General features: G+C 45.8%; 1 protein-coding gene across 3 annotated transcripts in view; it reads right to left on the bottom strand.

Annotated features, from left to right (window-relative positions):
• Positions 1–15,899, bottom strand: part of SMOC1 (SPARC related modular calcium binding 1) — a 148,129-nt gene that overhangs the window by 71,765 nt on the left and 60,465 nt on the right. For all 3 annotated transcript variants that reach the window (XM_059373486.1, XM_059373488.1, XM_059373487.1), the window contains exons 2-3: positions 10,352–10,517; positions 8,869–8,981 (exon numbers count right to left, since the gene is read on the bottom strand). In XM_059373486.1, coding sequence (XP_059229469.1) covers positions 8,869–8,981; positions 10,352–10,517 — 279 coding nt within the window. The remainder of the gene's footprint in view (positions 1–8,868; positions 8,982–10,351; positions 10,518–15,899) is intronic.

Here is a 15,899-nt window from a genome sequence, read left to right as displayed (position 1 = left end):
ATACACACACACACACACACCACCACCAACAACAAGACCCATATATGCAGCCTACATAGAAGAGACTCAATTCAGAAGTAAGGACACAAACAGACTGAAAGTGAAGAAATGGAAAAATATCTTCCATGCAAATGGAAACCAACAGAAAGCTTATGTAGCAATACTTATATGCAACAAAATAGACTTTAAAACAGAGACTGTAATAAAAGTCAAAGAAAACCATTATGTAATGATAAAGAGGTTAATCCAGCAAAAAGATACAGCATTTATAAATATATAAGTACCCAACATTGGAGCACCAAAGTACATAGAGCAAATATTAACAAACATAAAGGGGGAAATGAACAGCAATATGATAATAGCAGGGGACTTTAGCACCTACTTACATCAATGGATAGATCATTCAGACAGAAAATTAGTAAGGAAACAGCAGCCTTAAATGAGACATTAGACCATATGGACTTAATAGATATATACAGAACTGTCCGTCCAAAAGCAGCAGAATACATATTCTTCTCAAGTGCTCACAGAACACTCTCCATTAGGCCACAAAACAAATCTCAATAAACTGATGAAGATTAAACACATTTCAAGCATCTTTTCTGACTACAATGGTATGAAACTAAGAATTAATTACAGGAAGAAAATTGGAAAAACCACAAACACTTGGAAACTAAACAACATGCTACTGAACAACTATCAGACAAAATCAAAGAAGAAATAAAAAAATACTGAGAGACAAATTAAAACAGAAAAATGGCATAACAAAATCTGTGGATGTAATTATAGCAGTTCTAAGAGGAAAGTTCATAGTAATACAGGTCTACCTCAAGAATCAAGAAAAACCTCAAATAAAAAATCCAATTTTACACCTAAAGGAACTAAAAAAAAGAACAAATGAAATCCAAGGGTAGTAGAAGGAAAACAATTAGAGCAGAAATAAATAAAATAGAGAATAAAAAGACAATAGAAAAGATCAATGAAACTAAGAGCTGGTTCTTTGAAAAGGTAAATAAAATTGACAAACCTTCAGCTAGACTCACCAAGAAAATAAAAAAGAAAGAACTCAAAGAAATAAAATAAAAAATGAAAGAGAAGTTACAAGAGATACCACAGAGATATAAATGATTATAAGAGACTTCTATAAGTCTCTTACATACCAACAAATTGGTACATACCAACAAATTGAGCAAACTAGAAGAAAGGTTATAAATTCAAAAAACATACAATCTTCTAAAGCTGAATCAAGAAGAATTAGAAAATGTGAATAGAGTGATCTCTAGCAAGGATACTGAGGCTAAATCTTCCCAACAATCAAAAGTCCATATGGCTTCATGGGTGAAATCTATCAAACATTCGAAGAAGATTTAATACCTATTCTTCTTAAACTCTTCCAAAAAGTTGAAGAGGAGAGAACACTCACAAACTCATTTTATGAAGCCAGCATCACCCTGATCAAAAACTGGATAAGGACAACAACAATAAAAGAAAAGTTATAGGCCGATACCCCTGAAGAACATAGATACAAAACTCCTCAACAAAATGTCAGCAAACCAAACCCAACAATAAAGGATCATACACTGTGATCAACTGGGATTTACTCCAGGGATGCAAGGATGGGTCAATCTCCACAAATCAAGTGGTATATCACATCAGCGAAATGAAAGATAAAAATGATATGATCATCTCAATAAATGCAAAAAAGTACTTGGCAAATTCAACATCCATTTATGATTAAAACTTCTCAACAAAGTGGATATAGAGTGAATGTACTTCCACATAATAAAGGCCACGTGTGACAGACACAATGCTAATACTATTCTCAATGATGAAAAGCTGAAAACCTTTCCTCTAAGATCGGGAACAAGACAAGAAGCCCCACCCTCCCCACTTATAGTCGACATAATATTGTAAATCCTAGCCACAGCAATTAGGCAAGGAAAAGAAATAAAGTTCATCTAAATAGGAAAAGAAGAAGTAAAACATTCACTATTTGCAGTTGACATGATATTATATGGAGAGAACTCTAAAGATTCCACCAAAGGCAAGGGGAACAAAAGCAAAAATGAACAAAACAAATGGGACTACATCAACCCAAAAAGCTTCTGCACAGAGAAAGAAACCATCAACCAAATGAAATGGCAACCTATATATTCAACAAGGGGTTAACATCCAAATATATAAAGAACAACAACTTAAAAACAAAAACCAAACAATCCAGTTTAAAAACGGGCAGAGGATCTGAATAGACATTTTCCCACAGAACACACACAGATGGCCAAAAGGCACATGAAAAGATGTTCAGTATCACTAATCGTCAGGGAAATGCAAATCAAAACTGCAATGAGATATCACCTTCCACCTGTCAGAATGGCTAGTATCGAAAGGATAAGAAATAACAAGTGTTAGAAAGGATGTGAAGAAAGCGGAAACCTCATGGACTATTGGCTGTAACGTATATTGGGCCATGACTACAGAAACAATATGGGGGCTCCTCAAAAATTTAAAAATAGAACTACCATATGACTCAATAATTCCACTTCTGGATTTAAAGAAAATGGAAACACTAACTCAGAGAGACAGAAGTACCCCTATGTTCACTGCAGCATTATTTACAATAACCAGGATATGGAAACAATCTAAGTGTCCAACAATAGTTGAATGGAAAAAGAAGACATGGCCTGTGTACGCGTGTGTATATGTGTGTGTGTGTGAGTGTGCAATGGAATATTAGCCATAAAAAGAATAAAATCTTGCCATTTGTAACAACACAGATGGATCTTGAGTGTTAGGTTAAGTGAAGTAAGTCAGAGAAAGACAAATACTGCATGATTTCACTTGTATGTAGAATCTAAAAAACAAAACAAAGCCCAGGTACAGAGAACAGACTGGTAGCTGCCAGTGGGGAGAGGGGTTGGTAGGTGTGAAAAAGATCAAGGGAACCAGAAGTACAAACTTCCGGCTGTAAAATAAGTAAGTCATGAGATGTAATGTAGAGCATAGAGAATGTGATCAGTGTTATTGTATTACATTTGTATGGTGACAGATGCTGATCATTTCACATTGTACACAAAAATTGAATCACTGTGTTGTACACCTGAAACTAACATAACATTGTATGTCAGTTATACGTCAATAAAAATTTTTAAATTAGGTAGATTTACATATAACATGGAAATAAATCCACAATGTAATTAGTTTAAGAAAATGTTATTCAAAAAGGGGCACCTGGGTGGCTCAATTAAGTATCTGCCTTCAGCTCAGGTGTTGATCCTGTGATCCTGGGATCAAGTCCTGCATTGGGCTCCCTGCTCAGTGGGGACCCTGCTTCTCCCTCTGCCTGCCACTCCCCATGCTTGTGCTCACTTGCTCTCTCTCTGACAAAGACATAAATAAAATCTTTAAAATAAATAAATTAAAACATTGTATTAGTTATTAATATGTTTTTCAAAGAAAATGTTATTTAAGGGTGTAAGATATTGAGGCACCTGGGTGGTTCAGTGGGTTAAGCCTCTGCTTTCGGCTCAGGTCATGATCTTGAGGTCCTGGGATCGAGCCCTGCATTGGGCTCTCTGTTCAGCGGGGAGCCTGCTTCCCCCTCTCTCTCTTTGCCTGTGTCTCTGCCTACTTGTGATCTCTGTAAAGTAAATAAATAAAATCTTAAAAAAAAAAAAAAAAAAGATTTTATTTATTTATTTAACAGATATGCAGGTATGTAAAATGAGCCTCTGTAACACATCGTTTTACTAGCTACAGAGTGCAGCAGCAATGAATTGAGTATAAATGATATCTAATCGGTTTAAGTGATTTTCCATTACTGGATGTTTAGATTGCTTCCAAACTTTTGCTACTATCAGCAGAACTTAGATGAAAATCCATGTGGCTAAGTACTTGCACATATTTTTTTTTTAAGATTTTATTTATTTGACAGAGATCACAAGTAGGCAGAGAGGCAGGCAGAGAGAGAGGTAAGGTGGCAGGTTCCCCACTGAGCAGGGAGCCCCATGCAGGGCTCAGTCCCAGGACCCTGAGATAATGACCTGAGCCGAAGGCAGAGGCTTAACCCACTGAGTCACCCAGACACCCCTTTGCACGTATTCTTAATGTTTCCTGAGAATAAATTCCTAGAATTGGAAGGGTGGGCATAAGATGTGGGTACATCTAAGGACTCTTGACACACATTGCGAAATTGTCCCATAAAATGTCAATGCCGATTTACTTCCCAAACTGTAATATGGGGGGAGAGGGTAGTTTTTTCCCTTTAGTAATTCTCAATTTTTAACAATTTTTCTCTAATTTTTAACAATTTGGTAAGCAAAATGACATTTTTTTTAGTTTGTATTTCTTTAATTACTAAGGCAAATGAGATGTTCCATATTCATTTATCAGCTAGTTGTGTGATTTGCTGGTTGGTATCTCTTGCCTGCTTTTCTACTAGGATCTTTTTTCTGGTGTGTAAGAATTCTTCATTTATCAGCTCTTTGTCATTAAGGCTAATAAATGTCATTTGTCTTTTAGTTTTGGTTAGGTTTTATGTTCACAAACTTTTTTAAAAAGATTTACTTATTTTAGAGAGAGAGAGAGAAGGTAGGGAGGAGGAGCATGGAGGAAGGGCGGGGGGCAGGGGAGTATCACAAGCCGACTCCTCACCTAGCACAGAGCCTGCTGTGGGGCTCCATCTCACCACCCTGAGATCATGACCTGAGCTGAAAGCAAGAGTCAGACACATGAGCGACTGAGCCACTCAGGAGCCCCTGCTCAGAAACTTTTCATTGGTATAAATTTTTTGAACAACAAAATGCACTTGGAATTCCAAATTACTCATTTGTCAATGGGGATGTGAAATGCAACCATTTGAAATACAACCCTGTATATTCGCTACTTTATCATTGGTTTTCATATCTTTTCAAGGAAGGCACACGTTGCGACATTTCTTGAACCCTCCACGGCAACCAGCCCACAGCCCAGAGCAGAACTCCAAGATGCTGGAGATGAAAACAGCACTGTGTCTGGGATTTGCTTTGAAACAGCCCAGTTCGGGGTGGGAGATGAAAACAAGACAGAAACAAAACAAAATCAGCCACATGTTAGTAATTGTCAACTCTGGCTGGGTAAAGGGTACAAGGGGTTCTTTATACCATTACTTCTTGTTGTATATTTGAAGAGTTCTGTAATCAAAAGGATTTTTTCTCCCCCCCCCCCCTTATGGATTGGCCACCAGCTTCACAGTGCGGCCTTCTGGAATAACAATGGTGATGAATACGAGCTACACACATATCAAGGCCACTTTTTATAACATAAAAACGTTAAAAGCCCAGGCCTTGAAAATTAGGTAGGGCTGGGTACAAACCCTTTTTAGTGTCAGTGACCTTGAACCAGTTCTCAACCTCTCTGAAACCGAGTTTTCCTTTATAAGGAAGGGCACTAGTAAAGGGTTCCTGCGAAGATTAACAGGTATAAAACTCAGTGCCTTGCGCCCACCGGCACTCAGCAGAGGAGGCTTCATCATGATTCAGGGATGCACCAGCCTGACAAGCTCCAGCCAGCATTTCCTGGTGGTGTTAATCCAATACCCTTCTCCTGCAGCTGAGCTTTCAGTTAATCGGTTTGGGCACCAGACAACCGCTTGGCAGAGGACTTGGCAGAACAGATGTCAGGAATTATGTTCCCGACACCCAGAAGAGAAAACAGATAAGGCCATAGGAAAGGACAAAGCACTTAACTCCCAACCTGACTCAGCGGGTCCCCAGAGAGCCTGAACTCCACATTCCAAGGATGCAATCAAGAACAAGAGTGATGACAACAGCGGGTCATTCAAAAATTTGACCAAAAGCTGTCGTCACCTAGGGAGCTGAAAATAACACAATGCCTGGGGCCCACTCCCCTCCCGGCATGCGGTGTGCAGACTGGGTATCAAGGTTTTTCAAAGTCGCACATGACCTAAGGCGCAGCCCCCCTGCTGTGGGGGCTGGGGTGGGGGCTGGGAAGAGGACAGGGCAAACAAAGAAGAGAACAGAGACCACCGCATCCCACATGAACCCCATTAAAACCAGCCCACTCATGTGGTCCCAAGCTGTGTCCCACGCCAAACAAATCTAGTCCTATTAGGGTGCCCTTGCTCCCTCTATAAACTTCAAGAGCCCATTACTGGTAATAATTCACAGGGCTGAAATATGGTAATAACATCAGGATGCGTGCCTATCAGTATTCTAAGGAGTACTGAAGTAACAGCCCCCCTCTGGATGCCGGTCTCACAAAACAAAACAACAAAGTCCGGCTAAGCGAAGGAGGGGGCTGGGAGAGGCAGAAAGCGCTCTGACTCACAGCCATCGAGCAGCCTGTCCCCGCTCCTGAAGCACACTCAAAGAGGCAGCCTCATTTCGTGACGTTACTGCAGCGTCTTTGATCAAGGCAAAAAGCACATCCATTTCAATCACGGTAACGGGACAAGCGGGCTGTCGGGCCGCCGGCTGCCCACCGCGGTGAGCCGGCCTCGGGCCTGCGGACACATGGCAGTGCTTAGCGTGTCAGACAAATGAAGGGGTTCTTGACTGTCTAGCCAACATTTGCTGAACTTCAGGGGCCCCTGTGTTTAGCAATTCCTCTCTCGGCAAACACCACCTGGCCTCACCAAAGCCAAAGCCGGCCAGCGGCTGCCTGTGGCCAGGCAGCAAAGCCCTGAGAGCCAGGAGGGCAGGAGTCAACCTTCTCACGAGCAACACATGAGGGGGTGACACAATCTTCAAGAAAGGGGAGAATGCCGACCATCCACTTACCCTCCCCCCCACGACCTCTACCACGGTTCCCGGCCCCAAACTTAGTCGAGAGAGGTCTGATTTTCTCCCCTACGCGGGAATTCCCAGCAGTGTGGTTACAGAGACAGACACAAACACCTGCCTTCTTTTCACCAGGATACATGAAAAATAAGAAATTGTGGAGGGAGAGGTTCAACAGAAGGTTTTCCTTTCCTTAAGCGACATTGTCCATAATATCTTGGGAAGACGTGAGCAGTAGCGCCAGCATAGATCCGCGGAGGATGCTGAGGAAAATGCAGGATATTTAAATAGCATCTATGCGTTCCAAGGGTTGGACGTGCACGAGTGTATGTAAATCCTCACCACAGTCCCATGAGGTAAGCTATCGTGATACTCATTAATAATAGTCATAACAAGAGTAACATATAATAACATACATAACGTAATGACTATGATTATGTATGATAATAGTGGTGACCATAATCTCCATTTTTCACAGAAGGACATTGAGGCCCAGAGCTCTATGACTCGCCTGAGGTCGGGGCTGGGTGCCTTCAGGATCCCGGGGGAAAACCACAGCAGGAGACTGCCTTCTTGCAGAGCCTTCTGGAAAGCTGCCGGGGCAGGGCACAGCAGAACCGGGACGACTGAGGGCCTGGGAGCAGGAAGGGTCTGACTCTGAAGCCCAGCCCTGCCTCCCCAGTCCCTGTATGTGGGGATAACAATGCGTACCTTGCAGGCTTGTGGTGAGGCGTTAGTGAGAAAAGGAATAAAAGTGCTTCTCGAATTGTCTGCAGTCAAGGTCAGTTTAACCCAGAGGCTCTCCATCCTGGCTGAACATTTGAATCAGCTGGGAACTTTAAAAAGTACGATGCTCAAACCCTTCCCCGCCACCCCTCTGCATTTCCACACCAACAAGTGATCTATCCGAAATCAGCAATCCCCAGGCCCGGCCCCAGAAAGAAACCAAAGGCCAGCCTGCACCGTCTGCCCCCTTGATTCAGAATTACAGGAAAACTTTTAAACCTCGGAAGCCTCTTCTTCCAGCTCTGAGGCAGTGGGACTCCTCCAAATGCTGCTCTATTCCCCACAGGGAGAAGCAGACACCAGGCCCACCCCCAATCACAGGACTGATGCACGCTGGTCCAGTGTGACCTCCCCTATGTTCACCTGAACCACGCCTTCATCCAGCTTCTCACACCCGGCACACTATATCCCCCATCCAGCCAGAAAGCTTTATGAAGGAGTGCCCTATTGTCCCGCACTGCCTGTGTTTTAGAAAGAGTTGTGCGGGGCGCCTGGGTGGCTCAGTGGGTTAAGCCGCTGCCTTCGGCTCAGGTCATGATCTCAGGGTCCTGGGATCGAGTCCCACATCGGGCTCTCTGCTCGGCAGGGAGCCTGGTTCCCCCCACCCCCCTCTCTCTCTCTGCCTGCCTCTCCATCAACTTGTGATCTCTCTCTATCAAATAAGTAAATAAAATCTTAAAAAAAAAAAAAAGAAAGAAAGAGTTGTGCCAACACCAACATATCCAATATCGGTTCTACACAAAGCACTAACCAGAAGACCGTGCAGGATGAGAGGGGGGACGGCCCGAAAGCAATTTCTAAATCTGAGTGAGTGAGTGCATGCACACGCCCGTGTGACGTGACACACGCACTCCAAGAATCATGGTACAACGTGTACTCAAAAGGAGCCCTGCTTCGTTCAAGGACTAAAGGTGGGAAGAATGGGATTGCAGAAGGGGTAGAAATGAACAGTGAAGGGATTACCAGGGTTGCCCTTGGAAACTGGCAGGGATAAGAAAAATAATCAGCATGCATTTAACAGAAGAGAAAAATGGAGACAGCCAGCAGGGAGGACGGGGACCAAGCAGTGCCAGTTTCCTGGCTCAGACTTCATGCCCCTTCTCAGGAGCCACTGCCAGCTGGCAAGGGACAGCACGGAGGGCCCAGGAGGGGGAACGCAGGCACCAGAAGGTAGCACAGAGGGGTGTCAAAGAGCCCTCCACAGTTTCCCAGAAAGCAAAGACTCTGAGGGGCCCTCCCACTCGCAAGCGCCTCCCCTCGGCCGCAGTCCAGGAAATGGGCCTGAGAGACTTGGCCAAGGCCTTACCTGGGTAAAGGAGCCGTCCTCGCTGCACTCCGGGACGAACACTGCCTCCTGGGGCTTCTTGGCTTGCTCCAGGGCCTGAGCCCGTTCCAGGCGACACTTGCTCTGGCCAGCGTCTATAAGAGGAGAGGAGGAGCGAGGTTTGTAAGTCCCTTGAATCCACACGGGAGACATGAGGCAAAATGGCTGCCCAGGCCTAGGAAAGCGGAGACAGAGCCTCTCTGCAGGGGGATGAGCCCCGTACCGCCAACTGGCTTTTCTAACAACACGAAGCCAGGGGCTAGTACATGCTGCTCAGCCTCCCCTTCCCCTTAGTGTTATTCTTAGAAAAGTTAGGGAGGTGCATTTATACCAGATTCTGCTCATTTTTTTCTCCCAAATACCCTCAGCCCCTCTCATGGGGGTGGGAAAAAGTCCCACTTCTATTATTTTTCACTGGGTTTATTGAAAATCTTGCAAGCCAAAGGGGTCTCAGAGATGTTTTAGAGTTCAAGAACGGCAAGTGTTGGGGCGCCTGGGTGGCTCAGTGGTTTAAGCCTCTGCCTTCGGCTCAGGTCATGATCCCAGGGTCCTGGGATCGAGTCCCATGTCGGGCTCTCTGCTCAGCAGGGAGCCTGCTTCCCTTCCTCTCGCTCTGCCTGCCTCTGCTTACTTATGATCTCTCTCTGTCAAATAAATAAATAAAATCTTAAAAAAAAAAAAGAAAAGAAAAGAAAAGAAAAAGAATGGCAAGTGCTTTCTTTGGAAGATCAGAAGCTCTAAGGCAGCCTGCTTGGTCTCACACAATTCCTACAAAAGCTCTAAGCAGTCCAGGGCTCACAAACACAAATATCTACAGGGCGGAGGAAAGTGATATAAATTAGGGAGTTGAATCGGGTGTGCAAAGAATGGCACTCAGCTTGGAGATGCCGCAACTGGAGAACAGGCCCCCCCTCTAAAGGAGGGAGCTGCCACTCAGGTCTCACCATGTGTCTCCCTGTGGGAGGAAACACAGACCTAATATGATCAGAGCTTCCAATTATTTATGAGAAGTCTAAAAATCCAGATTTTCATGTTGAATCTCTCCACGTTTAAATGTTGTCTCAAATGTTTTTAATATTTTTAAACATGTGAGCAGCCCAAACAAAATACATCTGTTGGCCAACAATTTGGAAGCCTTCCCTATTCAGGAGCCAACAATAATGTCTTGCCATTTTAAGCATCTCCATTTACAAAAATAAAAAATAAAAATAAATAGCTCTAGCCAGATAGCAGTACATCCGCTAAGCCCTAGCCTGGTGGCAGTATCTGAAAGACAGAATAGGGCTCATTCCTTCGGGTAGGCCCGCTTTCCTTCTCCTAGTCCCCAGGGGAGGGGTGGAGGGAGATGAGCAAACACAAGGAATGGACTCATTCTGAGCCTCCCCCACGGACAGCGCCCCATGCAGGGCATGGTGGCGCCTGCCTGGGAGCCTCCTGTCTGCTGGGCCGGGGCGCACACACTCACCTTTGCATCTGCCACGATGCACCACGCCCAGGTTTGGGTCTCTGCACTTGGCTCGTTGGTACTCACACATGGACTCATAGGACCTGCCGTCGGAGGCACAGATGGGTTTGGGCTGAGTCCTGGAGCAGTGGAGGTTGCACTGAGGGTCACGGTCGCTTATGAGGAACTAGGGTGAAGAGAAGTGAAAGGGTGTCCAGGTTACTTTTGCAAGGAAAGTAGGGGTGAGTCCATGTCTCACAACACTGGTTTGCCTGGGGGAGCAAGTCCAGAATAAACCCAGAAAGTTATTAAATCCTAGAAGGGGACGGGGAACGGAGCAGCCATGAAGCCTAACCAAGGAAAGCATTCTGTGCTAAGTTATTCACAGGCAGGATCTCCTTAATCCTCAAAACGGCCCTGTGAAGTAGGAACTGTTTGTTTTGTAGATAAAGAAATTCCAGCCAGAAAGAGGTAACTGGTCCAACGTTACACAGCTATAAGTGATGGGCTTGAACCTAGATCAGTGAGAAATCAAATCAAAGCTTTCACCACCAGGATATTCAGTCTCTCCATCCTTGCACGTGGCCACACGACCTCTGTTTGGGTACTTTCCCAAATCCAGAACTCACTAGCAATCTCTACATTCCATCTTTGGAGAGTTTCATGTATTAGAAAATAGCTTGGAGACCCAACTCAATCACCCTTCAATTTCTGCCCACTGCTCTCTGGCAGAATAAGAGTGATTTTCTATGAGAAAGGGATTTCCTGATTTTAAAAGATCATAATAATCAGATTGGGAAACGCTGAGTTAAACAGGTTCCTTTACTGTAGGACTTCTCAGACACCTTTGGTACATCCTTACGGACCGTGCTGGCAGCCAAATGTGTGCTACTCTTTCCATTGAGCTACTTCCCTTCCCTTGAATCTGGACTGGCCTCAGTAATTTGACCAACAGCATGCTGTAGAAATGATATTTGGGACTTCTGAGCTTTCCAGCTTCCTCCCAGGCCTCTCGCAACACTCACTCTGGGGGAACACAGCCACCCACCGCAAGAAGCCTAACAACCCTGAAAGCACCACATTATGTGGAAGCCCAGGCTAGCATGTGCCAGAGCCACGGGCAGACAGAAATGCCCCACCAACCCAGGCACAGAGACCCAGTGAGTGAAGAAGCCATCTGATGAGTCCACCCCACGCCCACTCTCCTCTGATTGCAGCTACCAGATGGAAGTAAGTTATTATTCTTATTATATTATTATACTTATTTGTGTGAGACACCCCAAATAAGAATCGCCCAGCTGAGCCCAGTCAACCCATGGAGCTATAAGGGATAGTAATACATCGTTGCGCTAAGCCACCGAGTTTTATGGTAGCTGGTTACACAGCAAGAGAGAAGCAGATCAAGGGGCATGTAAGACAGCGCATCTCCCACTTACTTGACCATGAACACTTTTATCAGTGAACCCCTATTAGCAACTATAGGATACAGCAGGAAAATAATAATTGGATCCTACAATAATGAGCTTCTGTTGAATAACCCATGATTAGGCTGCATGGGCATTGAGAACTGGATCCATTCTTAGCCATCCCTAAATACCAGAGTTCTAGGCCCACTCAAGGCTCTCTACCAGCACAAGCTGACACAATGCATATCTCACCATAATGTAGGCAATGCCATGAGCACACATCTGGCCACTGGGGATACTACAGTTGACTGAATAATCATGCCAAGCTTATAGGGTTTAGGGGAGGTGTGAATACGACCCCTGTTTTGGGTATATCTTGAGGCCCTCTGTGCAAAGCAAATAAATGAGAACTTGATCCTTTTCCAGAACAGTGGAAGGAGACTGGAGGCAGCATCACTCCCTTCAAGGGAGCACTAGGAACACCTTCACCCTCCATACTGGCCAAATTCCTAGTGAGTCCAAGCCCATCCACTAGCACTCAGACCGTCTCTCAACTATAAAACCAGTCCCTCCTGCTAGACTGACCTCCCACCTGGGTGTTGGCTGCTCAGCACAGGGCGGGAGCAGCTGTGGGCTAAAACCATACCGGCCTCCTCAGGATCAACAGTGCAACTTGCCTTCCCTGCAGACCCTTGGGGCTCCCACATGCACGGGCTCAACCTGAGTCCTGCCCTAGCCCAGAGGGAAATGCCCTGAGTGTCTCATAAAAGAGTCCAGCGTTCTGGGATTGAAACCAACACTGCAGAGAGCCATATCCAGAGGAAGCCTGCTGCCTCCCAGGCCACCACGCAGAGAGAAGAGTTGAAGCTCACGAGCACTGAGCCCAATGTAGGGTTTGAACTCATGACCCTGAGATCAAGACCTGAGCTGAGACCAAGAGTCTGATGCTTAACCAACTAAGCCACCCAGGAGCCCCAGAACTATCTGTATCTTCTAGAGTCCGGGAAAACCAAGGAACTCATCCTTGGTCATAAAGGGATTGGCGTAGCCTCAAGAGCAATAATTATAAAAGCTGATAATTAGGTCTCACTTATGATACATTAACGAATTTAACCCTATGAAGCAGGGCAAGTTACAATCCTCATTTTACAGATGAGGAGACCAAAGCCCAGTGACCCCTCCAAGCATGTACGTGTGAGTGTCAGATCTGACACCCCCAGCCTGGCTCGGAGCTCTGCTCCCAATTACACCCAAAGGCACTTCTTCATTATTCCAGAGCAAGGCTGCAAGTACGAGCTCTGAGCCAGTTGCAAAACGGAATTCACAACATCAAAAATGATTTACCGAGAGCCTACTGTGTGCCAGCCACCAGCCACTAAAGATCTGGACAAGACAGGCCTGCTTTCTGGGCACCTGAGGCCTCCTGGGAGAAGCTCCTCACAGGGCCCTTGTTCACTTTAAAAAAGCAGGGATCAAAAAAGACAAAGTGTCTTTTCAAACCGAAGGAGATTGCCCCGTTCTCTCTTCCTCGGCGCACGGGAGACGAGAGCTATGGGCGTCACCGTGGCATTGAACTACAAGCCATAAATTTGGTTTGGAAATGGCTAGCTCTGGGCCAGCAGAGACGCTGCGGCAGCCGTGCCAGAGACCAGCTTAACGACTGGGGGAACATTCTGTCTGCAAATAGACAGGTTAAAGAGCTTCAGAAGAAGCCCCACCTACCCCAACCCACGGAGATCCTTCCCACCGCCACAGGGGCTCCCAAAAAGTTCTATCTAGAAATTACTGGTCCCTGAGGCCAAGGACAAAAGTTGTGCGACGGCATGGGGCCATTGCTAAAAGACTCTTCCATGGTCTGTGGTGTTCTATTTTCATCTGTTTCAGGAACTGTGCGTATTTGTGGTTGTCTTAAAAAAAAAAAAAAAGGCAAGGAGTTCTATAAAATGGACTTTTAATAGGATGACTGCCCTAATGGATCACCCAAAGCTCCAGGGCCCAAGGGGATCACTTTGGGTCCACAAACTCAGCTTATTCACCCACCCGTTCATCTACTTTTGTCTTTAGTAAGCCAGTACGATGCACCCAGCCCTGCAGGAGGCCTGGCAGGCAGAACACACCCACCCGGGTCCTGCCCCTACTGGGCTTGCACTCTGGGGTGGAGACAAGTGAACCGGCAGTGGCCGTCCAGCAAGGGAACAGGATCCTGCAGGACCTAGAGAGCATTGAATCCTAGGGACTCTGCAGTGCAAAAAGCCACACAATCCAACAGAGTATTCTGCAATGACAAACGTGTTCTGTATCTGTGCTGTCTAACACGGTGGCCACAAACCACACGCAGCCATTAAACACTAAAATGTAGCTAATGCCATGGAGGAACTAAATTTTTAGTTGCATTTAATTTTAGTTAGCTTAAATTTGCATAGCCACATGTGGCTATGGGCTGTCGTGTTCAAGAGCACGGCTACTGAGGGGGAGGGAGAAAGGCTCATCCTCCCTGGAGTTTCTCCTGGTTGAGCCAAGCTAAGACTCACTGGACCAAGGCAAAAGAGAAGCAGAGCCTGAGGGCACGTTCCACATTTTGAAGCTGGACATAAAATCAGTTTGTAACTTATTGACCAACAGCACCACAGCCCAGAAGTTCCTCAGTCTACCTGAAGTCCCAACGGTGGCTTTTTCTTCTCTTCTGCGGGAGTTAGGAGCTCAGGCTATAAGTCCCAAGTGCCAGCCTGTGGCCTGGGTCAGTTCTTTAGACACACAGACCAAACTTAGGAGTCTGAGTCACCCTGGGGGATCCTGAACCCCAGAGCCACAAACGTCTGTCGTGGGCTCAAAAGCAGCCACGGTTGCAGGAAGACTTTGGTGTTGGGCGGGTGCAAGCTGTCTCCCCAGCTAGACAAAGCATGAACCATTTCCCTTGGGGAGTGGTGGGGGATAGGGCACAATATTTTCATAAAAATCCTCACATACATTCCCTTCCTTCTTCCTAACCAAAAGACAACAAAAACAAAACAATTATGCTAAATATGATTGTGTAATACGGAAACCAAACAAAAGGGGCCAGGACAATTGTGAGTTTGCGATCCTCTGCTACTCCCACCCTCTCTCCTTGGGGAGTGAATGATTCCAAAGCAAACACACGGCAGTTTGTATTCTGCTCACATTTGTAAAGTAGGACAAACCCTTGAAATACACATAAACAATCCATCTTTCCTGGTGGAAAAGTAAGCCACCGGCTGGGGGCCATCTTCTCCATAGAGACGGAGGTAGACGAAATCAGAGTCAGACCAACAAGCCCTTCTCCCTGATATGCACGCATGCCCGTCTTAGCCCTCAGGTTCCAGCAGCGTAGCAGGCCAACTCTGCCACAGTTTGGCACAGAGAGGTCACGCCAGTACCACAAGCCATGTTTGGTTGGACTGACTGCCAGGTTTCCATGACGATATAGGGAACAGCAGAGGCAGCCTAAAGTGCTGTTCTTTATAATATAGAATTGGCTTTGCAGTCCTAACTTCCACCTGTACCATGCTGATTTAACCAGTAGCTGAAATTCCAAGTCAGCATTTTCCTGGTAACATGCATATGTCTCAGTTTTCCTCAGGTGTAGAAGTGGGGGTGGTGACCCACCCACTGGGGCTTAGAAATGTGAAGGCCACAATGTGGAGTGGCAAGGGGCCACACTGTGGCAAGGGGCATTCCCCTTTATGATATCAGGTTCAAAAATCACAGGTCAGACTCCACTAATCTGAGGTTTCTCTTTAACAAGTGTGTGCATAGCACAGCTTCTGCCACTCACTTTCAATATTTTTCCTTTGCTTATCTGTTGCTGCAAAGAAAACCAGCCCCATACCCATTGGCTTTAAACAACTAATCATTTCTCCCAAGTCCATGGGTTGGCGGGGCTTAGCTGGAAGGTTCTTCTGCTCCACGTGGTGCCAACTGAAATAACACACTTGGGCTGCACTCTGCTGGGAGCTTGGCTGGGGCTGGAACAGCCGCTGTGGGGTCCCTCACTGGTGCCTCCATCAGGGCTGGTTGGGCCTCCCTCTCCAGCAGGCTTTTCTTGTTCATCCATGATGGTTTCATTCAGTCCTTTCTCTCTTGCCTAGAGGTCTGACTGAACCTCCAACCTTTCCTCCCCATTCCCGTCCAAATTCCATAGCCCA

This window comes from Mustela nigripes, chromosome 13 (assembly GCF_022355385.1).
Source record: "Mustela nigripes isolate SB6536 chromosome 13, MUSNIG.SB6536, whole genome shotgun sequence".
Taxonomy (NCBI): domain Eukaryota; kingdom Metazoa; phylum Chordata; class Mammalia; order Carnivora; family Mustelidae; genus Mustela; species Mustela nigripes.
This window is presented reverse-complemented; position numbering and strand designations above follow the sequence as displayed.